General features: G+C 47.2%; 1 protein-coding gene across 1 annotated transcript; it reads right to left on the bottom strand.

The window, feature by feature from the left end:
• Positions 1 to 12,184: 12,184 nt before the first annotated feature.
• On the bottom strand, positions 12,185 to 27,414 carry LOC149331098 (phospholipid-transporting ATPase ABCA1-like). Its single transcript, XM_089555868.1, has 11 exons — positions 27,334 to 27,414; positions 26,181 to 26,425; positions 24,722 to 24,873; positions 23,697 to 24,001; positions 22,375 to 22,544; positions 21,269 to 21,401; positions 18,662 to 19,004; positions 18,001 to 18,126; positions 16,994 to 17,124; positions 13,878 to 14,013; positions 12,185 to 13,413 (listed from the first exon to the last, which is right to left on the bottom strand). The coding sequence occupies exons 1-11, from the start codon at positions 27,412 to 27,414 to the stop codon at positions 12,185 to 12,187; spliced, it is 3,051 nt and encodes a 1,016-aa protein (XP_089411994.1).
• Positions 27,415 to 27,464: the final 50 nt, after the last annotated feature.

The raw sequence follows: 27,464 nt of genomic DNA, 5'->3' as shown, positions 1-27,464 counted from the left end.
CGACGAACTACGAGAAGCGCAACGTACTGCGCAATTAGACAGACTCACTCAAACCAGAACGGGAAGACACCTACTGGAGAAATTACGGCTACCTCTAGGTACACAAGAGACAAGGAACAGATTAATAATGAAGACAGAAACAACATCCGGGTAAGACCAATACCACTACACATGGATCCGAATTTACATCATGAAAGACGACAAGCCAGAGTCCGAGCACTCACAAGGGAACTCAGCGACAATCCCAACGTAGTCTACACGGACGCAGCAAAGTACCGATACCAACGCAAAACAATCGCCGTTGTAACAGACGAAGGAGGGCAAGAAATAACCAGCGCAACGATCAACAACCCAAACATAGAAGCAGCTGAAGAAGCCGCCATTGCTCTCGCAATATCGCACGGCAACGCAACAGGACACAACCTCACTATAGTGACGGACTCCAAACAAGCATGTAGAAACTACACAAGAGGCAGGATCGACAGCATCGCCAATCATATTCTACACACGACGAGAAGACACAAAAACACTAAACATAGTATAGTGTGGGTTCCGGGACATGAGGGGATTGTACACGGGCCGGCATCGGGTGATGAACAACGTTTATTCCCGATAAGATGGCATATATATATATATATATATATACAGTGCGCTGACGTACTCAGTCATGCGCAGATTACGCTGCAGCGAGTGACGTCAGACTTGCTCGGCTCTGCTACATCTTCCCTTCTTCGAGCAAACCGTGTTCAGCGTCGCTCCGGTAGAGGGTACCGACAAGGTTCACGTCGCAACCTTGTGCTTCGACGTAGCTCTTGGCCGGGCTCTGTGCAAGGGTCTTCACCATGAGGGGCGGAACTGGTTTCCTGTTGCGGACCAATCAGTCGTAGATGTTCTCGTGTGCGTCGAATTTCCCTGCCGTCTTCCGTTTTGAGGATCACCGAGCGAGGTTCGTTAGCTGGCCTGAGGACGACAGCTGGAGACCAGGTCCGGTTGATTGTGTCATACACGGTGACCTGCTGGCCTGGCGTCGCAGGTGGCAGGTACCTGCTCCCACGGTTGTAGTACGTCTTTTGGCGTTGGCGTATCTCACGAAGCCGACTGTGGACCACGTTGCTGGGTATAGCTTGTGGCTCCAAATGGCTTGTAGGCACCGGGAGAGGAGTCCGTGTTTGGCGTCCCATCAGCCTCTGCACAGGGGACTGTAGCACATCATCACGCGGTGTATTGCGCCATTCCAGCAAAGCCATCTGAAATGCAGGCGTTTTAAGGGAACATTTTTTTAGAAGCTTCTTGGCTTCCTGCACCGCTCTTTCCGTCATGCCGTTAGACCGCGGGTGGTAGGGGCTTGACGTGACTTGGGCGATACCTAGGCTGTTCAGAAAATCTTTAAACTCACGGCTGTTAAAGGGCGGTCCATTATCACTGCATAACTTCACAGGCAAGCCATGAACAGAGAAAATTTCAGAGCACCAGGAGATCAGCGAGGTTGCTGTGGTGGTGCGAAGTTCCCGCAGTTCGAAAAAAAACGAGTAAAAGTCGACGATAAGGGCAAATTCGCGACCTTCGTAAAAGAACAAGTCAATGCCAACAACTTGCCAGGGTAGGGTGGGAACGTCGTGACTTAAAAGGGGCATTTTGGCGTTTCGCGGCTGATTTTTGAGACACACCTTGCAGCCTTTGCAGAATTGATCAATGTCGCTTGCCATGTTCGGCCAGAACATTACGTTCCTAGCCCTTGCCTTCATTTTATCCGCTCCAGCGTGTGCCGCGTGAAGGAGGCGGATCATGTCGTTTCTTTTTGACTCCGGTATCATTACCTTGTTGCTGCGAAACACGAGGCCATCCTGCGCGTGTATCTCGTCGCGGTACCCCCAGTAGGTCCGAAGTTGCTCTGGGACTTCGAGCTTACGAAGAGGCCAATCTGTCTCTGCATATTCCCGCAGCTTTGTCAGGTTGGTGTCGTCACCGGTTGCTGCAAGCAGGTCTTTCAAACAGTGCTCGGAGGCTGAAACGCAATCAAGAACATTGACTTGAAATTGCTCGTGTTCTTCCATGCATGCCTTACTGGGAAAACGGGATAAAGCATCTGCTAAGAACAGTTCTTTTCCAGGTTTATAAGTCACGATGATGGGGTAACGTTGCAACGTCAGTCGCATGCGTTGCAAGCGTAGCGGGCACTGGTGTAGTGGTTTACTGAATATGGCCTCCAGTGGCCGATGGTCTGTCTCAACTGTCACTGCATGCTGTCCAAATAGATAATCATGAAACTTTGTGCAGCCGTGCACTATCGCGAGAGTTTCCTTTTCTATCTGAGCATATCTTTGCTGGGAATCTGTGAGTGACCGTGACGAAAACGCAACGGGGTGCGCTTCTTGCATCAGGACGGCGCCTACCCCGAACTGACTTGCATCAACTGATAAGGTAACTGCTTTCTTGGGGTCAAAATAACGAAGGATCGGGGCTGTTATCAGGGCCTGGCGCAACTTTTCAAAGCTTTCTTGCTGCTTTTCCGTCCATACCCATGCAATTTCTTTGCGCAGCAAAGACCGAAGAGGGGCGGTCACTACAGACATGTTAGGGATGAAACGTTGCACAAAATTTATTGTGCCCAAAAAAACTTGCAGTTCCTTACTATTCTTTGGTGCTGGCATTTCCAGAATATCTTGCACGCGTTGTGGATCTACTCGCAGGCCGTCCACAGTGAGCACGTGTCCCAGGTAGCGTACCTCGGTCTGGAAAAATGAACATTTCTTCGAGTTCAGTTTCAAGTTATGTTCGCGACAGCGCGTTAAAAGAAGCTGTAAGTGGTAGTCGTGCTCTTCTTTTGTCTTGCCCCATAATAGGATGTCATCCATTACTACTGCAACGTTTGGCAAACCTTCTAGCACGCGGTGCATCGCTGCCTGAAACACTTCCGGGGCTGAGGCAATTCCGAAAGGCATACGCAGGAAGCGATATCGTCCGTAAGGTGTGCTCATTGTGCACAGCTTCGAACTTGCGTCGGTTAGTTTGATTTGCCAGAATCCCGACGCTGCGTCTAGAGTTGTAAAGAACTTTGCTCCGGCAAGTCTAGGCACAACATCTTCAAGGGTCGGCATGGGGTAGTTCTCTCGTAGCAAAGCTTTGTTTAGTGCTGTGGGGTCTAGGCAGATGCGCACTTTTTCTTTCTTAAGCACCGTGACCATATGACTGGACCATTCTGTTGGCTCATTTACCTTGGATATGACTCCTTGTTCTTCCATGCGCTGGAGCTCCTCTTTGACTTTTTCTCGGAGGGCCACCGGAACTCTCCTCGCCGGCACGACAACTCCCACGGATCCGGGCTTTAGCTTCATCGCGTACTCAATGCCTTTTAACTGCCCCAGTCCACTGAAAACATCTTCAAACGATTGCGCTGCTGGGTGCAACGGGTCGGCGTGCACATTTTGCACGCGACAAATAAAACCGAGTCGTTCAGCAACTGATCCACTGAGAGTCACGGGCACGTGTTGGTCGACCACGAAAAACGTCTCTTCGTGCACTTTGTCGTTTGCGCGCAAATGCAGCCTAATTTTTGTTTTGGCCAAAGTTTTATGGCCGAAGAACGCTGTTAACGTTACGCGACATTCTTGGTGCGGTTTCCTCGGCAGTTTGTCGACATCCTTGCTTGAAATTACACAGCAGTTAGCTCCTGTGTCCAGCTTGCACGTGTATGGGCGTCCTTCGATGTAAACTGTCGCGCTCCAATGGTCTGAGGCTAGGGCACCGACGGTCAAAGTTTGCAAAATGAAATCACTGTCATCGTCGTCTTGCAGTTGGCGCAGTTCTTTTTTCGTACCTCTGTCCTGACGGGGCGCCAGTGCTTTGCATGCTTGAGCGAAGTGATTACGCCCACCGCAATTCGTGCTCACCTTCCCTTGAGCCGGGCACATCACGCCACGGTGAGTGAGATAACCACAACGACTGCAAGGCCGTTTTCGCGGCCCGACCGCATGAACTACTGCGTCGCCTGCTGTTTCGGTGCCGTCACTGATTTCCTTAAACTGCTCCTTTCCTTGTTCGTGGGCTCGGCATATTGTAACTGTCTTCTCATACGACGGGTTTTCGGCAATAAGCTTTTGCTGTAAGCCTTTATCTTGAACTCCCAGGATAATCCGGCTGCGGAGCAAGCGGTCTTCCAAGTCTCCGAACTCGCAGTTTTTTGCTAGTAGCTTTAGGTCTGTCAGCCAGTCGTTAAAAGGTTCCCCTTGTTTTTGGTCTCTTGATCCGAAGCGGAACTCATGGAATGTCAGGTTCGTCGATGGTTTGTAGAATTCCTCAAACTTTTCAAGCAAAATGTCGACGTCGTTCTTGTCCTCTTCCCCGTCGAATTTGAAAGTGCTATAAGTTTTCCTGCCGTCTTCTCCAATCGTTACAAGTAACGTCGCTGCTTGCACTTCTTTAGGCTGTTTGCTTAACTGGGTGGCCGTGGAAAACAGCATGAACTCACTTTTCCATGTTTTCCAAGCAGTCCATGCGTCGCCCGAGGTATCCAGTGGTTTCGGGGCCGGGAGCAGCGTCGACGGGGCGGACATAGTGAATGGGCACCGCTGCCACCATGTACACGGGCCGGCATCGGGTGATGAACAACGTTTATTCCCGATAAGATGGCATATATATATACAGTGCGCTGACGTACTCAGTCATGCGCAGATTACGCTGCAGCGAGTGACGTCAGACTTGCTCGGCTCTGCTACAGGGATGAGGGGCAACTTGGCAGCAGACGAGTTAGCTCGAGGATACGTCAACCGAGCAGACTCAGCACTTGGCACCACAGGCACCTTTGACCCAGTTACCCTCACGTACTCAGATATACTCGATCATTACAGGGGTCAGCGGAAACGCTACCCAGCCCCACACAAAAGGCTCACCAAAGAGGAGGCGGTAGACTGGAGCAGACTACAAACCGGTACCTACCCACACCTTCACAAACTACACAAGATTTTCCCTACACAATATGCAGACGAATGTCCGTGGTGTCAGGGTAAACCTGCACTAGAACATATCACATGGACCTGCCCTAAGGCAGACTTAGAGCCAAGAATAAACCCGAGTGTGATGCAGTGGGAGCACTTGCTGGCCAGCGAGGACGAGGAAGCGCAACGATTCCTAGTGCGCCGAGCCACGATGGCAGCAGTTAAGTGCGGCATCCTGGACCAAGGATCGACCACGGCGCCCAGTGACCCGTAAGGGTCAAGAACACCAATTTATTGACAATAAAGTTTCTTCCATCCATCCATCCATCCATCGCCGCGGAGCCGCCGCCGTTGTCTGACATGACGTCACACCACTTGCCTCGTCGTTGCGATCGCTTTCGCTGCATATCCTGGCATAGCCGAGCTAAGCCGCTGCCTTTTTTTTTGCGGATCGCACTGTGCGCAGCTCTGAGAATATGCGAGTGCCGCGCAGGAAGGTTCACAAGACGATTGCTGCGTCTGTCTGCAAGAATGACAATAAAACAAGGAGGAGCTGTTGCCCTCGCAGCATGTCAAATCAAATCAAATCAAATCTTTATTTACATCATCCAGATGTTAGGGGCGCAGACAAAAAGCTCTCACTGGAGCTTGATTGCGCGCCTGCGCCCCCGTACAAGGTTTCATGGTTTGTTTGATTGCATATATTGGCAGCAACTAACAAAACAATTGCGTTTGAGGAAAAATAAGCGAGACACAACTGACTCGGAAAAAATAGATAAACAAGAGATAAAAACAGACAAAAACAGCAAAAGAAATAAAATGCAAAAATACTGGTTTGTAAGACTAACACAAAGCATTTAGCAATAATGGTAAGTGGTAGCTGAGCATTTGACGTCCATAGTTAGTACGTATTTGGGGAATGAACCATTTATCGCGGTTTCTTATGGCATGAGTGTGTTCTCTAGGTGTTAGTTGAGACAAGGTTTCAAGAAAATTACGGTAGGTATTACTTCTCCTATATCGTTTTATTAAGTTGACATTATATAGATCGTGTATTGGAGTTATGTGGAAGGCATTAAAAAGGGGTTTTGTCGTAACGTCGCGGGGGATGCTTGCAATGCTTCTTATGGCTCGTTTTTGGATTACATGTAACCTGTTTAAGTTTGAGAGTGTGGTAGTTCCCCATACCGTGAAACAGTAGTTTAAAACGGAAGCAAACATGGAATTATAAAGAATTAGTTTCACTTTTTGTGGCAGAAAATAGCGCAGTTTACTTAACACACCAGTTATTTTTGACAGCTTGTCCGCTGTTTTATCGACATGTGTTGACCACGATAAATGCTTCTCAAAATATACTCCAAGGCTTTTTACGACAGGGACAACTTCTAAAGGCACAGACCCAATCCGAAGTGAAATGTCGCTGTCGCATACTGTTTTGTTTCTTGGCCTGAAAAGCACGACTTTTGTTTTATTTATGTTTATAGATAGTGAGTTTACGATCGACCAATGATTTAAAAGATGTAAACACGTGTTTGCTTGTTCAGTCAGATTATGTATATTGCTAGAGGTGAAAAATAAACTCGTATCATCAGCATATATTATAAATGTTGGGCGTGGGTCAATGAGAACGATGTCATTAATGTAGATGATAAAAAGTAGAGGCCCCAATATGCTTCCCTGCGGGACGCCTGCTAAAACTGATTTCCGGTCGGATAATTTATTGTTAATTACTACTTGTTGTACTCGCGCTGATAAATAAGAGTGCAATATGTCATGAAAAACGCCACGGAAACCATAGAACTTAAGTTTAGCAAGCATTGTCTGATGATTAATGGAATCAAATGCCTTTGAGTAATCTACAAATACACCAAGGGTTAATTCGTGCTGTTCGAAAGATTGCAGGATTAGTTCCTTTTGAGTTAAAAGCGCTGTATCTGTGGAATGGCCACTTCTAAACCCATGTTGATGAGGTGTCAATAAGTTATGTTTGATACAAAAGCTAATGATCCTTTTGTACAGCAGTTTCTCTAGGCATTTTGAAAAAATGGAGAGGATTGATATGGGACGATAGTTCGACAAGTTATTTTTCTCGCCACCTTTAAAAACTACTGTCACCCTAGCAACTTGCATGGCTTGTGGGAAAACTCCCTGCAGAAAGCATAGATTAAATATATGCTCTAAAACAGGGCTAATTAGATCCATGGTATGTTTAATAGGTTGAATTTTTAGACCATTTACGTCCCTTGTACTACTCGTTCGGAGAGCAAGAAAACAGCTTTCAATTTCACTGCGATCCGTTGGTGATAAAAATGCACTACTGTGATTTCTAGATTTGAGATAGCTTAGGGAATCAGGATTATGTACACTGTTAACTAAAGACACGAAGTAATTATTAAAAGTATCTGCTAGTTCTTTTCCCGAAAGTTTCTGATTTCGGACTAAGATTTCTAGCTCGACGGGTTCCTGTTCTGTACGGTTTAGAACTTTATTTATTCCTTTCCACATGAGGTCGCTTCGGTTTTGTACATTACCAGTAAATAATTTTTCCATGTATTCCTTCTTGGTTTCTCGAAGAAATGTAGTTACTTTGTTGCGATATGATTTAAATTTGGCTAAGTCGTCGGAAGACCTAGTTCGAAGAAACCGTTTAAAAAGATTATTTTTCTTTTGAATCATATTTAAGCAACGACGATTTATCCAGGGCTTCCGCGCTTTACTAGGCCTCTTAGTTGTTTTATAAGGGAAGCATTTATTGTACAAAAATTTAAGTGTGTTTATAAATGTGTCATATGCTTTGCTAGGGTCAGTTACCGCAGATGTACAGCGCCGCTGATCTCTGCAAATATCATCATTTTTTTTTTAAATTCAGGGGGCACTTTGACTGTCTAAAGTGCGTAGAGGCGAAAGCGTTTTCCGCATCACTTTGCCTATGTGACACTGGTGACGTCACCACTGGATGACATCACACATAATTGATGACGAAGTAATGACAAATTACTAAATGACTAATTACTGATCAATCACTCAGCACTAATTGACTGCTAATTAATAGCGCTTAAGCTTCGCCTTTAGGAGTGGAACGCGACAGCGTGTTGTAGCGCTGCCAGGAACACGATGCCAGGGAGTCCACAGAACGCCACCATCCGTTCGGCGCGATGCCTTACCCTCTGAACGCAACGCTTTTTGAGGAAAGGAAATGGCGCTGTAATTCTCAGTCATCTCGGTGGACGCCTTAACCGCACCGTACAGGAAGGGAGGAAGTGGCAGTAAAAGAAGAAAGAGGGGCCGTAATGAAGAAACTAAAAATTGTATTTGACGAAAGGAAATTACGCAGTAACTGTCTCACATATCTCGGTGGACACCCGTCAAAACGGGGACACATCTGTCGACACGGCTGGCGACACGGCTGCCGACACGGACGCAGACACGGCTGCCGACACGGATTGCTAACGACAGCATGAGGCATTAAAGGCTTTCGCCGTATTATAACATAGGCGTTTTATTATCATTTGCTGCTGATATAATGGTTGCAGAGTAACGAGGCAGGATTGTGCACGATGAACAGGTAAAAAATTTTAAGGGGAAATGCGAACGTATTTCGAGTGCCGCATATGTCGGCATCCAAAAACGAACTAACAAGGAAGGACGGAACTTATTGTGTAGGCATTTTTTGTGCCTTTTTTAGTTTTGTGATGTCATCAACTCGTAGACAACTGCTTGTTTAGACACGTTCCTATCTCGTGGCTAGTTGGGTCCCATCACGTGACTGGTTGATGAAGTCACTATCACTATTACTACTACCATTAACTGTTTTTTTTATTCGAGCTGTTTGCCATTAAGCATAATGAAAAAGGGAGAGAAAGTTATAAAAAGGAGCGTAAACAAGCCTCGCATAAAAGGCGGCAAAAGTTCGCGATAAAGCGATTATCTTGAGTCCGCATGCGATAGTCGTCTGCAACGTCCCATCGCAGGCCAACCTTTCTTAGGAAGCGTCGTCTCACGGAAGCTGTAGCCGGGCAAGTCCACAGCAAGTGTTTTTCGTAACTGTTACTATCACCAACTATTTTTACTGTCACTATTTTTATCAATCATTAATTACCTCAGGACGAACTGGTGGGCTAGTTGGTTACACATCTCAAAAATTTTAACGAGCGCACGAGAATGAAACAAGGACAGAAAGAAGACATACACCACAAAGCGCCGTAGCCGGGCACTTGTGGTGTGTGTCTTCTTTCGCGCTTGTTTCATTCTCGTGCGCTCGTTAAAAATTTTTGAGATTAATTACCTGTTATAATTTCATTGCATTAATTATTACCTGTTCTGTTTCATTAATTACTGTCTTTAATTTTTTGATTACTTTACTTAACATCGTCGTTTTATCGAGTACACACCTCGTAGTTATGCCATCCACAAGGCAAGAGATGCTTTCGCATTTAAAAAATGAGAATTAATCACTAAATTTCACACTTTTGAGGGAATATGTTTTGGACATCTTGCGGGAATACATACTGCGCATTTATAACCATTTTCTATATCGCAAAGGAGAACGCAATGTACACGCTGTTCAAAATTAGGTCTTATTGATCTTTAAAAAAACACCAAAAGCAGTACACAAAAGCCATTATTTTAGATGCCTTGTGTGCTCAGGCAGACGCAAACATTGAAGAAATTGATCAAATGAAATTCATTAATCAAATTTTCATTTATTGCAGTTAGCGTGCATGTTTATATTGATAACGTCGACGCAGTGGCATTCAAGGACTATTCTGTTTTGTACAATTTTAGTAACGCGTCTGGGTTCTGATATATGCATGTCTAAAATTTCAGTCCAAACTGTCATTACGCATGCAAGACCGCGGAGCTCGGCACGAAGCTCCTCCCTGAGGTGACGTAGCTGCTGCCTTGGGCAATTCGACTGGAAAAAATGCCGAGGTACATGCGACAACTATACATTTTCAGAAATGGGAAGCAAACATTTAAATCGCTTCCTATTTACAAATATGTGGGCGCCATAGGTCGTACTGCGCGTGTACGCTGGCCTGAAACAGTGCGTACATGATTTCTACAGCGCACTTCAAAGCTCACCGGAGTATCTAGAGCACACAATGAAATTAAGGGTTATTTATGCAGATATATTAATGTTACATAAATGAGTATATCAGTACCTTTACAGCCATCGCATGCTTCATCTAGCTTGGCGTGACCAAGGCATGACTACTTTGTGTCTGACACAAACGCTGAGGACAGCTACCATAACAAAATGAAAATAAACATTCGCTGTTACAAAATTTATTCCCTAGTAACGCCACGTCAGAAGAGAAGCAAGAACACTGGTTTCAGTGCGTAAGTAAGTGTCTAAAGCTTGCCATAGTTGCGCTCAAAGCAACGGCATCTATTCTTCGCTGTTGTATAACCTTCGACACTAGCCAACCAGCTGGCCTTAAACAAGCCACCTGTACGTCAGATTATCACATTTGTGCACGGACTCCAGCATTCGTTAGTGGCAGAAGGCATCAGTCGCCCGGCTAACCGCATACTTTGCCTTACTACTACTTTGACCAGGCGATGCAGCAGTTACTCAGCGGGTGGTTCCCATGCTGGCAGACGTGCCCATGTCTGGCTTCGAAGACGTGTTTCTGAGATTGAAACGTCGCGCGATAGGCTGGGCAGAGAGCTGCCAATTACAGCAGTTCTTTAATTACTGGCGTGTTAAGTATTAGGATACTGTGCTTCGTGGTTATGTCTCTGTCGATCTAGAGAGAGACAGGGAAGGGAAAGCCCTAAACTGAAAGACAGGGAAATATTTGACGAACGATTTAACATGGTTAGGGAAATGAAAACTAGATGCACTTCGACTTCGGTTTCGCTTCGGTTTCGGTTCGAGGCTTAGTATTCGACGTCAAGTGAGCTTCAGACAAAGATCGGTAAAATCAGACTTAGCTCCGCGACAGCGTTCATGGCTTAAGCCCATACGTGGTAAATTGGCGATTCTCTACATTCATAGATCCCTGGGAGTCCTCATACCACTCCGGGCGCAGTGGTGCAGCGGTTAAGCGATGACCCTGCGATGGCAGGTGCTTCCACCGGTGGTGATTGTGTGTAACACAAGTGTCTCCGAACGCGTTGCAGTGCGGTATACCACAATGTTTTGCGCAATGACTTTTAAGGGGCATAACAGCTCGCTGGCTTTGACTGGGATGCACTAAGGAGAGCTCCGGCTGCATTGAGAGTTCGCTGGGTCACGTTGGCGATTCTGAGGTGGCACTGGACAACACTTGATTTCGCTGGCACTGCGATGGCTGACACCGGGCCGCACTGGCACACATTTATTACCGCTGAAATCGAACTTCAGTGCACTGAAACTGCACTGGACCGCGCTGTGAACGCACTGGGCCGCATTGGGTTCACGAAATGCTCTTCACACTGCCACGCTCGCGCATTGCATCGCGCTTGTGGCGACTGAGGGTGTGTGCTGCGTTCGGTTGTAGGAGTATGGGCATCACCGTGCCTCATGTCTCACTTTGTCTTTTGTGTTCTGCCATGAGATAATGCAACCCTCGCCCCGTTTACACACATTTGCTCAAACCTGCAGGGCATCTGGCAAGAGACGTGTTAACAGAACTTGACAACAAACAACTTGACTTGACAAACGGCGCATCACTAATTGTAAACCCGATCAAGGACAGAACGCCAGTTTGTCAGCGTCGTCTAAGCGAACAAATTTACTGTGCGAATAGGTGTAGTCTTTGCGAAAGCCGATCAGCTGGTCAATAAAAAATTAAGAGTTCTTCATTGCACTCCTCAACTTCGGCGCTTAAGGGATTCAGTAAAGGACGCCTCGTTAATAGACATATATACGTACAGCCTTTGTCAAAAGTTTGGAGCCCAGGGGGTTTGCTTCTGAAGCACACTGTCTGGTTCGTAATGCATCTCCAGCGCTTCAAATTTGCTGAAGGTAAGAAGACTTCTGGTCCTGCCTCCTCCAATGGGTATGGCTGCCACGAATGCTTCAGGAGTCCCACTGCGAGGCTTAGAAGCAAACCCCCTGGGCTCTAAACTTTTGACATAGCGCGACCACCCAAAGGGAGATTGCGCACGCCGTCAATTAAAGAACTCCAATGCTCATCTGGAAAATGAATAAATATAAACTTCCAAACATCGTCCTATCTTCACTGTTTCGTAAACACCCCCATTGCGATTATGTATAGGGATGATAACCATTATTCCGGCCGCCATGCTAAGCAGTCGTCTTAGTCGCTGCCTTTAAGACCAACATGCTTGCGGCCGAGGATGGCAAATATCTGGTCCAGTGTGGTGTCACTGACGTCAAAAAAGTGAAACTTGTGCTTCCACTTGAGGAATAGTAGGCGGTCGAACGTCTCGCACAGGCTGGCCAGTGGCTCAAAAATTCGAAATTCCAGCAGGCCCTCGTAGCATCGCACCAGCGTGCACGTCGGGAAGTGGTCCACCATGTCCAGTACGATAAGACGCTGGTGCTGCAGGTCAGACTTGCGGTCGGGGAACGTGTACACGGTGATCGTGGTGCCGCGGCAGTACCTGTCACTGAGTTCCTTCACCGAGCCAATGCATTCGATGCGACCGGCCGCAATGATGGCGATCCGGTCGCAGGCGCTCTCGTAGTGGTGAAGATGCTCGCACGCCAATACCACGGTGCTGAACTGCCGAAGGGATTCCAGCACCCGTCGTACCACCGAGTGCGTCTGAGTGTCCAAGTCCGGAAGGTCCAGGAGGTATAGCCTGGGGAAGGCCATCAGCGCCAGGGCCAGGGACAGCTGAATCCTGGCGCCCACGGCGTACGACCCGATGGCCGCATCCGGTTCGGCGAGGTCAACGATGCGCAGAAGAGACCTCGCGATCCGTGGCGCGTCCTGGACTCCGCGAAGCACGGCAAGCAGGCAGATCATCTCTCGGCCCGTTAGCGCCTCCAGGAGACCCCCGGCAAACGGAACATAGCCGACGTTGCGTAGCCACTGTCGGTAGTGGAGGGTGAGGGACATGGGACCCATGTAGGCGTCCCCGGACGTCGGGAACAACTCGCCGCCGAGAACGCCGAGCAGGGTAGACTTGCCGGTTCCCAGGACGCCAACGAAGCCGAGACACTCGCGGTTTGGCACTGAGAAGCTGATGTTGTCGATCGCGAGGCGGGGTCGAAAGAAGCCGTGCGTCTTGCTCAAACGTCTCACGAGCAGCCCGTGTTGTTCGAAGTCGCGCTTGTTGTAGATGTTCTCTACCTGCTGCCTCTCTTTCATGACGTCTTCGTCATCCGAAGAGTCCGGGAACGGTTTGCTTGGGGCGGTGGGTTCGCTGGTCCCAAAACGCGACCAGAGGCGCTGCAACAGCTCGGAATCGAGGAAGCTGACCAGGACAAAGCAGAATCCGCCCTCGAGCATCAGGGAAAACATTTCGTAAAAGCCCGTATTCAGGCCCACGCCGAAGGGCTGTAGCTGGTCGACGGAATCTGCAGGGATCAGTGTTAATAATTTATTCGCACCGCGAGGTTATAGAACAATCCGGCTCAGTGGGTAGGGCTGCGTTCAGCTGTACAGAATCTACAGGAAGCTACATTAGCCATATTTTGAGGACTTTTGACACCTGACTCTTCATCTCCAACTGAACAAATCAGTTGACCTACAAGATCGGAATCAAATGATTTGACTGAACTGAGTACAGCTGAACTCGACTAACTGGTCTGAAACGAATAGGAAAGAACCGAATGCAAGAGGAACAGCAACATTGCGGCTATATAAATTATGGCAACCTGCCTCGTTGAACTCACGCCAATAAGTATAACTTAGGATGGTTATGGACCAAGTGCTGTTTCGGTATATTTGTTGGTGTTTGGCCACAACTAAAGCTCTGACACCAGGGAAAACGTAACATTACACAGCGTGCACGAATGACGCACGCCAGCAAAATACGCACGAGCGTTCTTGAGCGGCGGGCAGCATTCCTCCAGCCTCTGCGTGAAGCGCACGAAGTCTACTCGGCAGTACTGCTTCAGCGAGAGGCCGTCTTCTGAGCAGATGAGGTTCTCCTTCCTGAGCAGGATGAGCTTGGTCTGCAAAGCAATGAAAGGTGCCGCAGGAAAGAAGCAGAAGAGCACAATAAACTGGTTTCATAGAGAGGACACATGACGAGCATCGCTGACTAGCTACAACTATCTATCCGCACATATACATGAAAAAAAGTCACATGAAGACCTAATTAGCAGCTGTAGATGCCTTCACCGGAAGTGACGTCACCTCCGCACTAGTTACGTTACTTGTTTCTATTCAATGGGAATGCTCCCGTCTGGTGACGTCCCTTCATTATAGCCAATGGGAATTCACCGCTTGGTGACGCCACTTCCTCGAGCTAAAGAGCCAATGGGAATGTTCCGGTCTGGTGTTGTAACTTCCCTCCAGCCAATCAGCGAATTTATCTTGAAACGGCATATCTTTCCGATAAGGCTTCTAATGCTATGACTTTAATAACTCATTGCCTACAGAACGACGGTGGTATGAGAGCAGTCTGCAGGGCTGCTAAAGCGGCTATAGTCAATGCTGCATGATTCGAGCGGATCCAGCGCTTAGTTTTGTAAAGTCCAAGCGGAGGGAGGAAATAACTTTTATTATCCAAAAAGCAGTAAGGTTTATATATAACACTTACGGGCGAGCATCAGTCAGTAATTTCTTCAAAAAAAGCGCCTTACCCTCTATTCCTAACAGAAATCACATATGACAGAAGCCAACAGCCACAGAAACCAAGGGGCACAGGGGATTTTTTAATTTATTTATTTAATTTGTGGTGTTGATAAATTTAGAATATTACTGAATATGTTATCGCTTAATGCTAATTGATTAGAAAAGCAGAAGAAAAAACAACCACATGCCGCCGGTGGGATCCGAACCCACGACCTCTTAATGCTAATTGATTAGAAAAGCAGAAGAAAAAACAAAAAAACAATCAATTAGCATTAAGCGATAACATATTCAGTAATATTCTAAATTTATCAACACCACAAATTAAATAAATAAATTTAAAAAAAATCCCGTGTGCCCCTTGGTTTCTGTGGCTGTTGGCTTCTGTCATATTTATAACGAGCCCCTCACTCCCCTTCCCTTGTTTGCATAAATCACATATGTCGCTTAAAATTTTTCTTTCAGTTAATTAATAATAATTTCAAAGCTGACGCCTCTAATATCCTTGCTTATTCCTCGGGGTACCAAACTAGAAATCGCTATTAAATTCTCGAGTTAATTGTTTTAAATATTCTTCTTTTCCGGAATAACCTCACAGATGATGTTGTCAGGCAGAGATCATTGCATTTGTTTGAAGAGCACTTTAAATGATTGTTGTTGATGACCTTGCCGCGGTATTTTTTTGCTCATTTTCTATGTGCAATTCTGGTTTGTTCGTATGCGTCTGTATTTTTGTATCTTAACACATTTTTCCCACCTGCTATGTCTTATGTACAAGATCGCAGTATTCATAAATAAATAAATAAATAAATAAATAAATGGCATTCCCCCAACCCCTTGACAATATGCCGGGGAGGCAGGAGTCACCACTTGTGATGCTGGCCAAAAAGACTACATGGAGAATGACATCAGACAAAGCGCTGTAATAGAGAAGTTGATAGTAGCTCGCTGTTTCTCGTCCTTATCCGTGACCGGTCTCATTCAGGTCAGATAGAAAAAGTTTCTTCCGTTCTTCCTCTTCGCACGTGCAAACAACGCAAGAAAGAAAAGAGAAAAATACAAAAACAACCAAGTAATCAGTGAAATCTTGTTTGTTTCTCTTTTCTAACGATCCTATTGTTGCTACACTGGAGAACTTACATGCCCTTTTTGTTACTGATGGCCAAGGCTTCAAATATTGCTATGCATCAGTAGCTCTCCATACAAGTGATTCCTCAACAGATCGAGAACCACACCTCTTGCAGTCGATCACAAAGTTGTTAGACAGATAACAAATTTCGAAATATTCACATGTTTAGGTTAGCAGCTAAAAACTGACGCAATGACTCGTCTGGTCAACCTGAAGCTATCCAGTTTGAAACCAATTAACTTATGAATGCTATTTCGTGCGCAAAACCAGACCGGCACCTCACTAAACTTGTAAAGCGCTCATTATACTGCAAGTAGTTAACTCGTTGGCATAGGACCGTGGCAGTTTTCTGAATAAATATTCAATCGATTTTAAATCAGCACCAAGAAATTTGAATGAAAGAGAAAGTCAGATTCTTGGCCTCCAAGCAAAGATAGACGCACATCATCTCGACCACATGCGTGCGCCAAGGGAGTGACTATCTACAGGTCATTTGGGAACCAAGTTGCCCTGACCACATGTTCTTCAGGGCCCGTAGCCCTGTCCCCATGTCCGTCATGGATCACGCCTGCCCTGGCCACATGTGATTCAGGGACCACGCTGCCCTGTCCACGTGACCTTCAGAGCAAAACTCTGCCCGTAAACATGCCCTTCGGGGCCAAAGCCTTTCCGGCATATATGACACCCCACAGCCAAAGCCAGCTCGTCCATATGTTTCTGAGGACCCAAGCCTACCTTGCCATGCAGTATCCTCTTCGGGCAGCAGATATACGTGGGTGGGTGAGGGAACAAACGCGGCTTGGGCCGCGTGAAGGAATGGGCTTGGGCAGGTCATGTAATGTAAATGCAAAGTAACTACTGGTCCTTAAGAGTAATGGAGTAGATTCCAAGAGAGGGCAAGCGTATCATGGGGCTACAGAAAGTTAGGTGGGCGGATGAGATTCAGAAGTCTGCGGGAATAGAGTGGCCGCAGCTGGTAAAGGACAGGGTTAATTGGAGAGACATGGGAGAGGCCTTTGTCCTGCAATGGACGTAGTCAGGCTGATGATGATGATGACAGTCATGATACGCGCAATCGTTGTGATTATTGCCTCTCTGTGCCAGTTATAACACTTTTTGCCCCCGTCTTTCTTCGCTTAGATGCGCACTACTGATTTCGCCATGGATTGCGACGAACAAGAAGCAAAACGGCGAGAAATCCTCGCTCATTGCAGAACATGCACACTCACGATGCCTCTGGTGACGGGGTAGGTGGGCACCCAGCGAACAGGCAGCGTTATGAGGCTCCGAATCCCGGCCTGCGCGCTCGGCGAGAACAGGTACAGGTCCGTGGCAGTGGAAAACAGGGAACCCAGTACTCCTGGGCAATCGACGTGGTCATAGAAGTTTTCGACATTACCTATAGGGAGAAAGCTGGCGCCACCGCCTATGCCAATTTCGTAAAGATGTGGAGGAAGAAAAAAAAACCTCAAAAGGGCGCGTCTGGTATTACCTTGAAGCCTAGTCATAAAAAACTAAAAAAGGATAGACTGGGTCCACTACGTGATAGTGTGTAATGCGCTGAAGCGCGGACCAGCGCAGCAAAATGACTGCAGACTCTGTGCTTGGAAACAGGTAAAATGCTTAGAAACAGGTATTTGGTCTCCACCTCACGTTATAGAAAAATACCTTCTACTGTGCGCTCTTCGGCCAAAGCTGCCCTTTCGCCATTGAAAAATGTCATCATCACCACCTGATTTGTGCGACTGCGTACTCTTAAATTCAGTTCATTCTCATTTGAAAAGAATGACAGAATCGTGCCCAAAGTACGACAAAATGATTTTTGTTCTGTCATAGCGGGATATTTTTATATAGCATTATAGTATTTTCCTGTAGTACGTTTCTGTAGTTCTGTAAAACGGAAAGCACCTTACTATAGAAAAAAAATGGCATCACTCCAAAAAAAGTTAATGGCCAAAAATACTACAAAAAATTGTTGCGACGACAAAGAATATTCTGTTCTTTTCGACTGGACTCGACCCTAATCCAAGAAACTTCAATGATTTCTATCCGATTGGACCGTTACATAACATGCCGTTAAACCAAATGGCCTGGACACTATTCTGGCATGCACAGTCTCACATAAACCACCGACTACAGTGTTCTCGTTATGAACTTTTGGAAAATGCGACGCTTTTTTGTGGACGTGGATGTCTCAGTGGCGTTTCTAGATGGTACTTGGACAAGAATAACTCACCTCCGACGAGGTACATGGTGGCTATCGTGTAGAAGGCGTTGGATGCGTTGTCGAACCAAAATGAGAACAAGTAGGCCAAACTGATGGCCACGAAAGTATACAACACGAAGACGACAAATATGGCATCTAAAACGAAGAAAGAGCGAAAACGAAGCTTGTAAAGGCTCTTCACGACAGTGCATAAAAGCTAATGAAAGTACAAGCAAAAAAAAATTGCCGGACGTTTAGTCATCTAGTAATGTGGAATACCACATAAGATTGGTTAACGCGGAATGTTGGTGCCAGTACGGTCGTTTCTTAACTCCGGGTTGGGGTCTCCTAGTACCTTTAGTGTTTATGCCGCTGCACTCGAGTTAGTGGAAAGGGTTAAAGTTAACTGAATTACATGTTTAGATTTGGAGTAATAGTGTACACTAATAGTCAAGATGTGTGATGCTAGATGCAGGACACGTGTACATCAACCGCAGCCATGCATGTTCGCGTATACATCCATATAAGGCGGGTGTCCTGCACTAGAAGCCCAGTGAGCGAAAAGGGCGTAAGAGAGAGAGCAGGAAGGAGAGGAGAAAGATGAGGAGGGCGCGGACGACGACGACGACAACGCGATTTCGCCTAACGTGCAAATAACAGCTCTCGCTGTGAAAACTAAGTTGCGGCTCACGGATGAAGATCCAGCTGAGGAAGGGGCGGAAGGAAGCTGTGGCAGCGGTGAAGGCGAACGCGTGCAGCACTCCGCGGCAGCCGTCGAAGAGGAGGTGGCCCAGCCAGAAGAGGGTGCCGCCTATGCCCGTCATGAGCTGCTGGTGCTTGGCGCCCGACACGCGCTCGCCCAGCACTACGACCACAAAGTGGGCCGCGTGGTAGCACAGCGCGGTGGGCACGAACACTGCGCACAGCACGCGCACCAACACCACGTGCACCACGTAACCGGCATTCTGGCTCCGAGGGCCGCCCAGCTCGAACTCGCGGAAGAAGCTCAGCAGTACGCCCGCGGTCTCCTCGGCCTGCGTCAAAGCACGCCACGGTCACCACACTCCCGTTGATCACGACCAAAAACGTCTTCAGGGGCGTCTCTGTTACGCAGGTGTATGATGGGCTGAGACTTCACTGTTGTCGAAACAAGTGGAACGCGTCAGGAAGTACTTTGGTATGGGGTAATTGGTTCATAGCTAAGGTTGATCTCTATAGCGCCATCTTCAGAATCAACTTTAACGCATCACAGACCGTACTCAGTAAGTACCTACACTTATCAAGTCCCATTAACCTTCTTCATTCCTGCCTTCAAAGCGTTCTTCAAATGCCCACCCAGAAAAGCAGGGCAAAAAATGCTGCACAATTTGGCGTGGTTAGGGAAAATGCGAATTAGGTTCGCCAGCTCTTCGGTTTTCACTTCGGTTTCCGTTAGAGCCTCGGTTTTCAAGGTCAAGGAGGCTTCAGACAAAGATCGGCGAAATCGGACTTACGCTCCGCCTTACCGGTATGACGCGATAGCGGTAATGAGATAATGCGCCTATAGACGGAATTGATCATTCTTTACATACATTCACAGATCCCAGGGAGTCCTCATACCACTCCCGGAGCAGTGGTGAAGCGGTTAGGGGATGTGCCACTGCCCTGCGATGGCAGATACTGCCACCGGTGGTGCTTGCAAGATACATATTGTTCTTGCAGAGCAACCTCTCGCGACCAATAATTTAACCGCCAGCTGCCACGGTGGGCAGTTTGCTCACAATCAGGTGGCCAGACGAAAGTGGAAAGTGGAAAGACAGGGTGCGGTTGCGTTGCGTTGTGTTGTGCTGTTGTGTGTGGTGTTGCGTTGCGTTTTGTTTTGTGTTGTGTTGTGTTGCGTTTTGTTTTGTGGTGTGTTGTGTTGTGTTGTGGTGTGTTGTGTGCTGTGATGTGTCCCTTTCTGTCCCCCGTCCTTTCTTGCTATTGCTCCCCTTTACACTACTACTCGCTATCCTCTCGCTTTCTCTTTCACCTTCGCCGGCTGCAGCTCGTGTGCTTAAGATGTTAAATAGCAACTGCAGCGGCCGGCAACATTCTTTTCTTCCTTGTTTTTTTTTAATCAAACACTACCATCCCCCATCCCCACCGCCACAACGCCTATTACTTTTCTCAGAACGGCTGTTATATAGTGACATCGCCTTTTCGTGCACGCGCCATATAGACGCAGTTAGTGCTTTTTGTGTTTCTTTGGTTTGGCTGCCTTGTTATTAGTGCATCAGCACCAAGACCGACAGTCGGGATGTTGATTGATTGTTACTACCACTATTATTACTAGACGAGCGTAAACTGCCGTCCAGGATTAACTCACCAATAATGTGTCGGATCATTTGTATCCCTTTGTGACACACTTAAGTTTCCTTTTTTCATTTGGTTAATAAACAGTGCAAGTGGTTTGCGAGTAAATGTGTGGATGTGGAGATTATTGATACATTTCTTACGAAAGTTTGTTAGTGTATTCAGGACGAGGCATATTTCCTGTTACCCGCTATTTGGTGTGCAAATCATGTGTGATGTATGATCTTTAACTTTCCTAAACTTTTTGACGATGTGCACAGTCTACAGCAAATAGCAATTGTATACTTCATTTATCACATAGTATGAAATCATGTTCCAGCTGGCTTAAGTTTAGCTAAACTCAGCTTTGGTGCAGAACAGGGCAATGCAGAGAAAAAGTTTATTTTCAAATCAAGAAAAACTCCAGAGAGACCAGCTGAAATGCTACATCTCAGAAATGAAAAAAACAACAACGACAGCACTTGCACAATTCAAAATAAAGGCTGCATTGTTTAAAATTAATTCATCCACCCTAGCCAAAGCAGAAACCAAACGACTAAAGTGCGCTGAATACCTTTAAATAATGGAGCGTATGAGCCGGAGTATTATTTTTGCGGACTTATCGCTCTTATCAAGTGTCGCAATTTCCCTGCTTAATGCTATTTATACCTGTACTATCTGATAGTGTATTATATATCAAGAGGAAATATCGAAGTCGCGTATTATTGAGGTCACATGTAGTGACAGTTCATGTATTTTACATATAACGTATAATAGTGCGTGCGCATGCTTTTATCTCCGTTTTGTCCTTGCCAAGGCAAGGCTTACGGTATCCACAAATGAATAAATATCGTAAAAACTTCGCATAAGATAGGAAGGCTGCCTATATAACACGAGCGCTACACAACTAGGTAGTTCGTGTAATACGGCCCATGCTACTCAATCACTTTCGCATTCGTCTTTGACTGCGTTCGTGGCATCGTGCCTGAAAGGTGTCCGGGGCATTCGTGACGGCGGCGGTCTTGTGTCCGGTCAGGTTGCGCAGGAGTGCCGTGTGCAGAAGGTTCAAGGCCAGCAACGCCGAGTGCGGGTTCTGTCCGTTGAACCAAAGTGTGATCCTGCATTGTCAGTGAACCATATATACTAAGCTCCAAGTATTTTGTACCCACAGTAAGGCTCACACTTAGAGGGAGAACAGGAACGTTATTTCAGCACTGAATAAAGCGAAGACTTCAGATCAGGTACAGGTCAGTAATATTTATTAAGGCGAAAACCTTTAATGCCTCATCGTTGTCGACAGAAGATTGTCAGCAGAAGGAGGCAAAAACCACACGAAGGCCGCCTGTCCTCCCCCTGCCCGCACTTCTGCGCATCTGTCATCATTTTTTGTTCATACAGCAAGGGACTGGAATGACCTGCCAAACGCCATCGTGGATCTGACCAACTCATCATCATTCAAATCATCCATCGAAGAAATATTCGGCTGAGTATTCCACCTCCTCATGTAATACCCCTTCAATGGGGCCTTTGAGGTAGAAATAAATGAATAAATAAATAAATAAATAAATAAATAAATAAATAAATAAATAAATAAATAAATAAATAAATAAATAAATAAATAAATAAATAAATAAATAAATAAATAAATAAATAAATAAATAAATAAATAAATAAATAAATAAATCATACGGATGCCTCCCAAACGCCCTCCAGTGTCTCCAGCATTTAAGGGTCACAAACAATTCTGTACTTAACATCTTAACCACACATCAGCGACACAAGCAGCGACACCGCGCTAAAGGCTTTCGCCTCATCGCACTTTAGGTCATCAAAGTGCCCCCCTTGAATTTTTTTTAATACATGTTCGCTCACAGAGTCGCATGAGGAGATCTTACAACGAATCAGTGTAAAAATGCAGAGATATTTCCTATAGTACAAATTAAGTGTTTCCTTTAAATGAGAACGGCACTGTATACGTCGGTGGCAGGCCAGCACGCGCTGCATGGTTAGCAGGTACAAGTTATACTAATTAAGACATCTATCACGCCATATATAAATGTTTTCTCTGTCCAGAAAGAACGTCTTACGTACACGGACGCCGATTCACTCGATACCGCGCCAATCTGGTAGCGCAAAACGTAGCTGTAGACGTCCCTGTCCGCCATGGAGAGCAGCTGGGGAGCAACATTAGTTAGGTCGATGGTCTCCAACCGCACGCCATTCTCCTCTAGCACTGGACACATGCTCTGGGCCATGAATTGCTGCAGAGACGACGTAAGAGGAACATGTGGCTCTGTGCTTGTGACGACTTTTGCTTTGCGATACGAACCGCCTTGCCGAAGGTTGCACTGGAAATAACACTGTTCTTGTGCGCGCACCAGTTACTCGGTCACAACCTCCGATACACGACACCTCGATGTAGATTTCAACCATCGTTTTTCGCGAGCCAGCAGTAAGCTGCACCAACTCGCCCAGTTTCGGTTCTTCTCCAGCAGTAAGCATGCATGGCGCAGATTAAATAAGTGTCCATCAAAAAATCCCGGAGCCCATTTTCTGAAGGCAGACTTTACCTATGGCGTAACCACCCCATGAATCTGGTCCTTGGCACGCGTCATCAATAAACACCGTAAGCATGCACGACCAGCAGTGATGCCAATGTAAAAGCTTTTTTCTCTGCACTTCATTGAAAACAGGTGATGCTCTCATGAAAAGAAAGCAGTTCAATCCAATTTATAAGGCTGCTCAGAATGCAGCCTTGGTTCCAGCCTTATTCAAATCTTGATTTCCTGTCTTGTTCCAGTCTAGTTCCTTTCGTGCAAGCGACTTAACTGCTAGGGAAGGTTAAGACTGCACTGAATTTCTATTGAGCCTGGAGATTAGAGTAAGTCTGGACTAAAGAGTTTTGTGCAAGCGGGCCCTGGATATGTCATGTACACTCGTATGGTTTATCGTGCTGGTCTATTTGTGTCCGGTTCTGTATAATGAGACAGGGTACAGGCCCATGTGGTTGGCTTGTGAATGCGTGAGAGAGAGCCCGCTTATGCAGTCCGCCGAGTTGTGCTCGTCGGTTTACTGCAGAGATGGAGTAAAATGCCGAGGTCTGAAATCTAGGTGCGGTGACAGCTCCTGAGAGTATACGGTAAAGTAGGGGCAGAGGGTGTGTAATGAATGTGCCGGAGGTAAGCGTGAGTCGGCTAGAAAACGTTGAGGACTAGTCCTCTCTTGGGCCCCAACGAAGACAGGTCCACCTGTCGGAACGTTGGCTGGCGGACTGAGGTGGTGGTGATCTCTTTTATTACTCCCAAAAACAGGGGACCAGTCCAAGGACCGGTTGGGCGGACTGAGGCTTCCCTCTTGCACATTGGCCACTTCGTGCTATCAAGAGTTTCTGGATGATCATCTGCAACGCTCACCTGGAAGCGTCCGCCCTTGGCACCACAGAATCCGACGGCGCCGGCGACGATGTTGTGGACGCCGTAGGTGAGTGTCGCGTCATGCCTGGGGGTGCCGTACAACATGGATCTCTCGCAGTATCCGCCCAAGAGCAACAGGCCCGTGGGAAGCAGCCAACGGAGGGTGCGTTGAACAGACGCGCGCTTCCAGTGCAGGAACCTCTTGTGGAACAGACTCTGCAGACTCGACCTGGTCGAGACTTCCACGAAGACGGTCCGGTGTCGCAGAGCTCGCAAGGCGTCCCTAATGTCGCCGCCGCCCAGTACTGCGTCCAAATGTTGCAGCCGCGCAATGTACGGGAGAAAGACGACGATGACGTCACGCCCAAGAGCGGATTCCCGCAAGCTTATCATGCGCCCCGCTCGTGCTGGTCCCGGGAAGGGACTCTGAGGAAAGCTCCATCCAATTTTTGTTCCTATCAAGAATAGATTCTCTGGCTCCTGTGGCTACGCAAAGAATTGTTTACCAGCAAAATTCATTCATTCAGAACTGTATATAAAACAAAACCTTTCTTCTTATCCCGCCACTAGATTCGAACTTCCGATGTCAAGACCAAAAATGACTCTGTGGTCATCGTTTAGAAGTGAATGGTGATGTAATCCAGCTCCAAAGTCTGCTTTAACTCTTTCGTCTTTTCTACCTTATAAAATATCTGATTTAAATGGACGTAGTCTCCGTAAAAATTTCGTACTCTGCTGATACAGGCTAACCCTTATCCGTCCTCACAGTTCCTTCAGAGAAGCAGCTATGTTCTGAAAGCTTCATGCAGGTCTCTGAATTTCCAGGAGGGAAAAGGGGCGCCACCGTACGTGAGAACTTATTAAAGAGCGCTTAATTCATGACGGGAATGCTTGGGCGAGCAAAGTTTTACCATGGCTAGCCTAATTAATGTTTGGCCACACTTACGATGCCCTGCAATAACATATATGAACATCTTTGCAAATCATCGACAGTGCGTGGTTTTGCGTCGAACATTTTCTCTCACCTGGACGTGGCTTCTCAGGCTCTAACCGCGACTCCAGGCTGCTCTTGTCAGACTTCAAGCGAGAAACGGCCTCTTTGACCGTAAGAGCAGAGGAGCTGAGACGCTTGTTGGCGACGCGTTTGGAGCGCCCAAGTGAGTGTTGTTCGTGGATGCTGTGAAGGAGAGAATATGACGGCCATCACGTATCTTCATCATCCGCTTTTAAAATCGTCTATAGACTTTCTAATAGACTTCTTATAAACTATTGCCTTCCCGTAGATATTTCCTTTTGTATATTTGCAGTGTAAAGACGGCTTATAGAAAAAAGTATACTAAATGTGTATGGTCACATAAGTATAGGTTGTCAATAGACAGTCTGTAGACTTCATTTGCAAAAGTCTATGGGCACTCTATAAACTGAAGAAATTTCTGTAAGCGTCGTAATGTTAGGTTACGTCGGCTTCAAGAGAATGGCCCCTCCCACCGGTGTCCAACAAGCGCTGTTCGATGCTGAGGCCAGGCTATTCCAGAAAACTTCCCAAAACCATCTCCCCACTAGATTCTCTTCCACTCGCGCACCCCAACGGAATTCTTTCTGTTACCTAAACAGTCATTGTTTATCTGTTATCAAATTTGCATGTCCCGCATAGTCTGCCAAGTCAAACCGAAACTCGGCATTAGGCATAGCATTTACAAGCTGTTTCAAGTATTTTACACTGAATACTATCAGACAGTGCTTTGAGTACCCAGCGCAGCAGTTACACAATTGGCACTGTCAGTAAGCACCCCTATGAGTGCAGCAATCAATGACACAACATGAAGGCACATTCCGTAAGGAGATAATGTAGAGTTTTTTTAGTATACTGTGTGAATAGACCGGACAGAGAAAGAATACACTATATTTTATTAGCTACGTCAATTTCCTACTAACGCTGTACCTTTCTGCGCTTAAACACCGTAAGGCTGCGCGCCTCCTGGAACAGCAGAGCCGAGACAGCGAGCAGTGGGCAGGGGCTTTCGAAGCCAATTGCAACAGCTGAATTCCGCCTCGCACAAGCTAGCACTCATAGCCTTTTTTCTGCAAATTTGCAACCCACAATTCAAACGTCGTTTCAGTCTTGCCGCCGCGGTGGCTCAGTGGTTATGGTGCTCGGCTGCTGACCCAAAAGACGAGGGTTCAATCCCGGCCGCGGCGGTTGAATTTCTTTGGAGGAGAAATTATAGAGGCCCGTGTACTGTGCGATGTCAGTGCACGTTAAAGAACCCCAGGTGGTCGAAATTTCCGGAGCCCTCCACTACGTCGTCTCCATAGCCTTAGTCGCTTTGGGACGTTAAACCCCATAAACCAAACCAAACCAGTCTTCTCGCTCTATAATTATTGGACGCACTCCTTTGAGGTCCGAGCTAGAAGAAGGTGGGAATGTAGTTACGGCTCTAACTGATACCACCTAGTAACCTAGGTGGCATTGCTCTAACGCACCCTTCCAGGATGTCCTCTAGTGTGGTGACTATGACGCCCATCTTGGCAACGCCCAGTCTAGCCTTGGAGTCTTCCAGGTCGGCGAAGAGGTCCCGCATCAGAGTGGACAGCGCGTCGGAGCTGCCGGTCAGCCGGTAGACGACGATGCCCGCCTTGTCTTCGACCTTTTCCGCCCCTGAGTGGTGCTTGCGGAGCACGGTCTCCACGCCTCTGGACTTGTACCCGGGACCCTTGTGGAGCAAGAGCTGCGCAATAGGGCAGTGTAAAGGCAAAGGTGAATTTGAACAGCCACAGAAAAAATAACAGCATTTCTTCCTGTGTAGCTGCGTGTCTCCTTCAGCGCTTTAACGCGATAGCTTCAAGGAGCTTGTGTCGCAGAAAATCCAGCGTCGCTGACAGTGAGCGAATCCATGAAAAAAAATTGCAGTTGTTTAGCTCTGGTTAAACCTGGATGTGTTGCGAAAGCAACTGCTGCCTGGCTACGCTCAGAATTCGCTTGTGGTTAGGCGTTTTGGTTAAGCTCTATTGTTTATACACGAAGAAGACACACTGAGGCAAGCCGTATACATAGTTTTCACTGACGTCATAGTGGACGCCATCTCTGGGTCCCGAAAGCACAGCGAGAGCCTCGGCGATTTGTTAACCCGTCCATCGCAAACCGGTTCCTGCGTACAATGTGTTGTTGTGGGGGGGGGGGGGGGGGGGGGTAACGGAGTGTGCTGGTGCGGGTTGGGGAGTTGAGGGAGTGGGAAGTGGCCCACCTGAATGCTGTCGCGAGGCTGGTGGTTCTTGGCTCAGGACGCTGGCGGCATCCGTACTGGAGGATGGGCTCCGGGTGGAAGTAGGTTCTTGGAGTCGGCTTGGTGCGGCAGTGTTGGGCGTCAGGGAGCATTGTGCTGGTGGCCGTGGAGGTCCTTGCAGGATATCTGCATAGGTCTTGGTGGTGGCAGTGTGAATGGTGAAGGGAAGATGCCTGCCAGGGGAGTGGTTTGGAGTGGTTGCGGGGGTTTCAGGGCTGTTGCCCGACAGATGGCTTGGTGGTGGGTCACGGGGTTTCGCCTTTGTAGAGGGCTGTGCTCGGGCTTGATCTTGCTGCTTGCGGACCAGGCAGGTGTCGGCGAAGGTAACGTGGTCCTTTTGGCAGTGCAAGCACCAGGGCGCACAGGGATGGGTAGCGTTCGGGTGGACAAGGGTGGTCGTACAGGTCGGACAGAGGGCTTGGGTGGAAGGGCATTGGAACTGTCTGTGCCCATACTGAAGGCAGCGAAGGCAGCACAATGCCCG

Source organism: Amblyomma mixtum, chromosome 8 (assembly GCF_055824585.1).
Source record: "Amblyomma mixtum isolate Tamu chromosome 8, ASM5582458v1, whole genome shotgun sequence".
Lineage (NCBI taxonomy): Eukaryota > Metazoa > Arthropoda > Arachnida > Ixodida > Ixodidae > Amblyomma > Amblyomma mixtum.
Note: the sequence above shows the minus strand (reverse complement) of the source record. Positions and strands in the feature narration are given on the sequence as shown.

Excerpts from the sequence above, each read along its gene's own strand:
- LOC149331098 (XM_089555868.1), bottom strand. The coding sequence starts at position 27,414 with ATGCCCTTCCACCCAAGCCCTCTGTCCGACCTGTACGACCACCCTTGT. Across the intron at positions 18,127-18,661 it reads CCTCAGCTGGATCTTCATCC|ATGCCATATTTGTCGTCTTC; the intron begins GTGAGCCGCAAC and ends TCTTCGTTTTAG. Across the intron at positions 13,414-13,877 it reads CCCGCCGCTCAAGAACGCTC|ATTCCGTCGACCAGCTACAG; the intron begins GTGCGTATTTTG and ends TGATCCCTGCAG.